The following is a 4680-nucleotide window of genomic DNA, read 5'->3' on the forward strand; positions in this document are numbered from 1 at the left end:
GGACTGGATGCTTTTTCTTTCCCTGGGCCTTTGTGATATTCCTGCCCGTTATTTGAACATGTATTATCTGGAACACAACTGCCCCCATCTTCACCACATTTCTAATCATTCATTAGGTTTCAACAAAAATTTCAATTTTTCTTTTTTGAGATGGAGTCTCCCTCTGTTGCCCAGGCTGGAGTGCAGTGTCGCAATCTCGGTCACTGGAGCCTCCGCCTCCCGGGTTCAAGAGATTCTCTTGTCTCAGCCTCCCGAGTAGCTGGGATTACAGGCACGTGCCACCATGCCCAGCTAATTTTTGTATTTTTAGTAGAGATGAGGTTTCATCACGTTGGTCAGGCTGGTCTCAAACTCCTGACCTCAAGTGATCCACCTGCCTCAGCCTCCCAAAGTGCTGGGAATACAAGCATGAGTCGCCGCATCTGGCCAAAATTTCAATTTTTCAAGAGGCTTTCTAGATCACCTCAATCTAAATGAAGTCCTTCCCCTTACATTCTTTCAGAGAACCCTATATTCTACCTCCCTAACACCATGGTTTATAACTGCACCCACTGTCTTAGTTACAGTGGTTTCTGCACTGGCCCGTAATCTCCAGGAGTGCAGGGACCACTGTGCTTTGTGCTGCTCAGTGTCCTCAGCACTTGGTACAGCGCCTGGCACCTGGCAAGGGCTCAATATAGGTCTACTGTGGGGTCAGGGGTGGGCAGATGGTCTTTTCTTTAAAATGAGTGGTTTGATCTTAGAACTGATGTCCACACAATTTAAGGGTAGTAAAGGTTGAAACATAAAATTTTAGTACAAAAACCACAATAAGAAATGAAAGTTATCTTTTTCTAGTGATATAAATGCATAGTGGAGCTAAAGACAGAACCTATGTGGGTTATAAAAAAAGCCATCAATTTGAGATCTGGTTATAATATTTAAATAGCTTAAAGAAGAGGTGTTTAAATCTATTTTTTTGAAATTTATTTCCAAATTGAAGTGGCAGTGTATATAAAGGTAACAGAGCTTGTGATAATTTACAGAAATGTTTGCTACAACATGCACATTATGGAGTATTTCAAACATATACATATTAGGTTTCATGCAGAATAAATAATCCCCCCAAATTAATTTTTATGTTTACATAAAAATAGAATATTGCACCCTTTACAAGACCAGTTATTTTGCATATTTTCTCTTTAGATAAATGATGAAATTCGGTTTTTAAAAAAAGACTGAGTAGCAACCCTATTCTAATAGGGGACTAATTTAAAGTTCTCAGTCGAAAAAGGAAAGCTAGACAATAGCTGCAATTTTTGTTAACAAAGCAAATCACTTCAACGTGAATGGAGTAATCTCATCTCTGCACCTGCTTGGAGCTCAGGATGAACAATCGGCCCGAGCGCACTGTGATCTAAACACTGCCGAAGCGTCCCGACATGTGTATGCAGTTTCAGGTTAAAAGCATACAGGGCCACTTGCTTTCTCTCAACCTATCTTGACAGCAGAGACTCTGGAATTACATTTTAAATGGTTTTTAAGCAGAATGTTTTACAAAGTCTGGAAGTTACAAAAGTAGTACTGTAAACACCATATGAATTAAATTTCCATAACAAATGCACGAGTTATTCGTAGGCAGGGATACGTATTTTTATCCCATGGTAGCATATTATGGAGCTTATCTGACAGTGTTTTCAAAGCCAATAAAGCAGCACCCCAAGTAAAAACATACAGACAGCCGTCACATGGGTGAGACAGACGGTTCCAAGATGTTTAGGAATTCTGTCTCTATGGTATGTAAGTTTGCTGTGTAGTACACTCGATTTTATTATTGTTCCTAGAATTCTCAGATGGTATAAGTTAGTAGAAACAGAATAAAAATGGTTTCCTAAAAGAATTATTCCACCTCCTGTTTAAAACAAAGTAAGCTGTCTTCTTTCCTTTTATAATTCTGTTTTGGGGAAGAAAATTCTTCCTGCAGATTAGATTAATGCCTTATTTAGGCTGTATTCCAAATAGCCATGCAAACTTCTTGCCTACTGGAAGCTTTCTATTGCAAATTGGTACATATTCAATGCTCTGTAAATAGCAGACTTTAAAAGACTTACCATTGCGTTTAAACCTTAGTGACTCCACTAAGGATATTCAATATCTAGTGTTACAAATTTTAAGGAAAATTTTTATGAAGAACAGAATGTGTCTGAAATCCAAGATACCTGTATTCTTGTTTGTGGCTGTCAAAAAAAAAAAACAAAAAATTCTGGTTCTCTTTTGAGCTAAGAAGGCAACTGGCAAAAACTGCCTAACTTTGAGATTCATTAGAAGTTTATTTTTAGTATTCAGATATTCCATAAGATATTTGGTACAGAGGCACCTACTGAATAATTTGCTTCTCAAAGAAAGCAATTATCAAGTCCTAAAAATTATCTTTTTCTCTTTCTTCTTTTGGGAGTATGTGTGTGTGGTGGGAGGAGTATTATATGGCAGAAAACTGAAAATATAATTTTAGCATGCTTTAAATAAACAATTAGCTAACCAATTTAAATTCTACTGGTCCTTTTGGAATAGCAGGAAAAGGGGAGATCTTAATATTTTCTCTGGAATACCTTGGTGGGAAAAAATTTAAGAATATCATGTTAATGTACCATGCAAAGCTTAAAACTTGTTGGCTAGCATGTACTGACACCGTCTTCCACATTATCACTAAAATGGAACATAACTTTCCTCTTGGGATCTTGTGGGTCTTTAGAATTTTGTGCAGATGAATAGACTTTATACTATTTGGATGGTTTGTTCAGTCATCCATTTCTTCAGCTTCAACCTCCTAAAACTGGTGAAATCAACAAGTCTAGTTTGAAGTTAAAGTGCTTTGGAGAATGTGAAGTTCATTCACATTCACCCAGCTGCATAGCTGCTAAGGAAGGAATAGAACATTGGCTGTTTCAAGCGCTGCTGGTCCTTCCGACACCAGGCTATCACCGTCCCATCACTGTTTGCTGTGTACAAATGGTGGCCATCACAAGAAAATGTAAGGCTGTAAAAAAAAACATCCTGTTTGTACATTATATTTCTTAAAATTGTACTAGCATATTGATCATCATACTGAAGTCAGTATAAAGAATTTATCTTCAGTGACGTAGAGAGACATAAACTAAATGAGTGCTTACAACTCACTGGTTTTGACTGTAATTCTAATATAGTCACTCTGCTGACAAGTTTGAGATGCTCGTATTAATGAGGGGATACAGAATAAAATCAGGATCAAAAAGTTCAGTACGTTCTATTCTTTGCATATGTTCTTTTGCCTCCTTGTTTATGCTTTAATACCTAAACAACACATATTTGGGTGTACAAAACTTAAAAAATGTAACAGTACTATATTTTCTCCCTATAAAGATAAGTATTTTATGGATATATATTATTTCCCTGAAAGAGAAAAGAACAAAAATGTAACATTAATAATCAATTTAGGTTCCTTAAACTTTAAATTTAGTACACTGAAAATACATTTAATTTAATAAAGGAGAATTTGATTCACTTTACTTCTAATTAGTTGAAGAATTTGTTAACTAAGCAAAGAGTAACTGATTATCAATCTTGTCAAGCACCCCTGCAGCTATCAATCACCATTATGGTCTTGTCAAATATGAAAGGAAACAATACAGTCTCTGTGATTCCAGAGGCATGCTACAGGCATGTCTTTCCATTAGACTTTGAGTCACTGACTCAGATTTTCAGCTCCATGAAGACAAGGAGTGTGGTCTCTCTTGCTGCTGGGTCATGAACAACCCGCTGTGTGTTAAATGGTTGACTTTTCATGAGGACATCAATCACACATTTCTTCAAGTCTTTGTGCTTAAATACCTCTCTGCGAAAAATACAATCACAAATTACATTCTGAAGCATAAAACAGAGAAGACTTTACCTTATGATAGGCTTATTTGATTTGGGAAATGTAATTTCTCTCACAGGCTTTAAGTCCCATGTGCTCCATAACCTAGAGGGGAAAAAAAATCATCTAATTATGCAAACTAAAATTACTCTCCCTAAAAAGCCCTCCATATTTGTTTGTTAAAAATCATTTGGAAGGATATGTAACAAAAAACAGTAGTTGCCTCTAGGAAGTTTGCAGGGGGTAGATGTGGGAATAAGGGAACATTTAACTTTGTATACTTTCATACTGTTAATCTTTTACAGTGAACACAAAACTTGAAAACTGTACTAAAGCTATCTTTATTATTTAGAAATAAAACAGGAATAATCAAATAACCTATATCCCAAGATGTGTTTAAATCTCTAAATACTGAATATTAATGTGCCTAGATATTAAAAAATTAATTTCTGAAACTCCTGTGTCCTTAGAAATGAAATTTTAAAAAGAGAATCCAAATTCCTCTTACCTTACAATTCCATTTTCCAATCCCCCAGCAATTACATTGATAGATATTCCCTCAGGCTGGTTGGAGAAGGCAACAGAACAAATAATCTCCCTGCAGTGGACATGTCCAACGAGATCCCCGTTCACCGTCCAGAGTCTGAGGTCACTGCCTCCGCCAGCTAAAAACCCAAATCATCCTGCAGGTTACCCAAAATGTGGCTGTCTCAGAGCCCATCACATTTGGCCCCAGAAGGGCAACCCTGAAGGCCAAGCTCATTTGTTTACTAATGAAGTTTGTAGACAACCCATGACTGAAGACT

The 4680-nt window shown here is 36.8% G+C and overlaps 1 protein-coding gene across 6 annotated transcripts in view; it reads right to left on the reverse strand.

Moving 5' to 3' along the window:
* Positions 1 to 943: 943 nt before the first annotated feature.
* LYST (lysosomal trafficking regulator) overlaps positions 944 to 4680 on the reverse strand; it is a 215736-nt gene continuing 211999 nt past the window's right edge. For all 6 annotated transcript variants that reach the window (XM_017526586.2, XM_017526587.2, XM_037737801.1 and 3 more), the window contains 3 exons: positions 4383 to 4539; positions 3908 to 3979; positions 944 to 3016 (listed from right to left, as the gene is read on the reverse strand). In XM_017526586.2, coding sequence (XP_017382075.1) covers positions 2878 to 3016; positions 3908 to 3979; positions 4383 to 4539 — 368 coding nt within the window. In that variant the 3' untranslated portion in view covers positions 944 to 2877. The remainder of the gene's footprint in view (positions 3017 to 3907; positions 3980 to 4382; positions 4540 to 4680) is intronic.

The sequence above is a fragment of the Cebus imitator genome, unplaced genomic scaffold (genome assembly GCF_001604975.1).
Source record: "Cebus imitator isolate Cc_AM_T3 unplaced genomic scaffold, Cebus_imitator-1.0 Scaffold42, whole genome shotgun sequence".
NCBI classification, from domain to species: Eukaryota; Metazoa; Chordata; class Mammalia; order Primates; family Cebidae; genus Cebus; species Cebus imitator.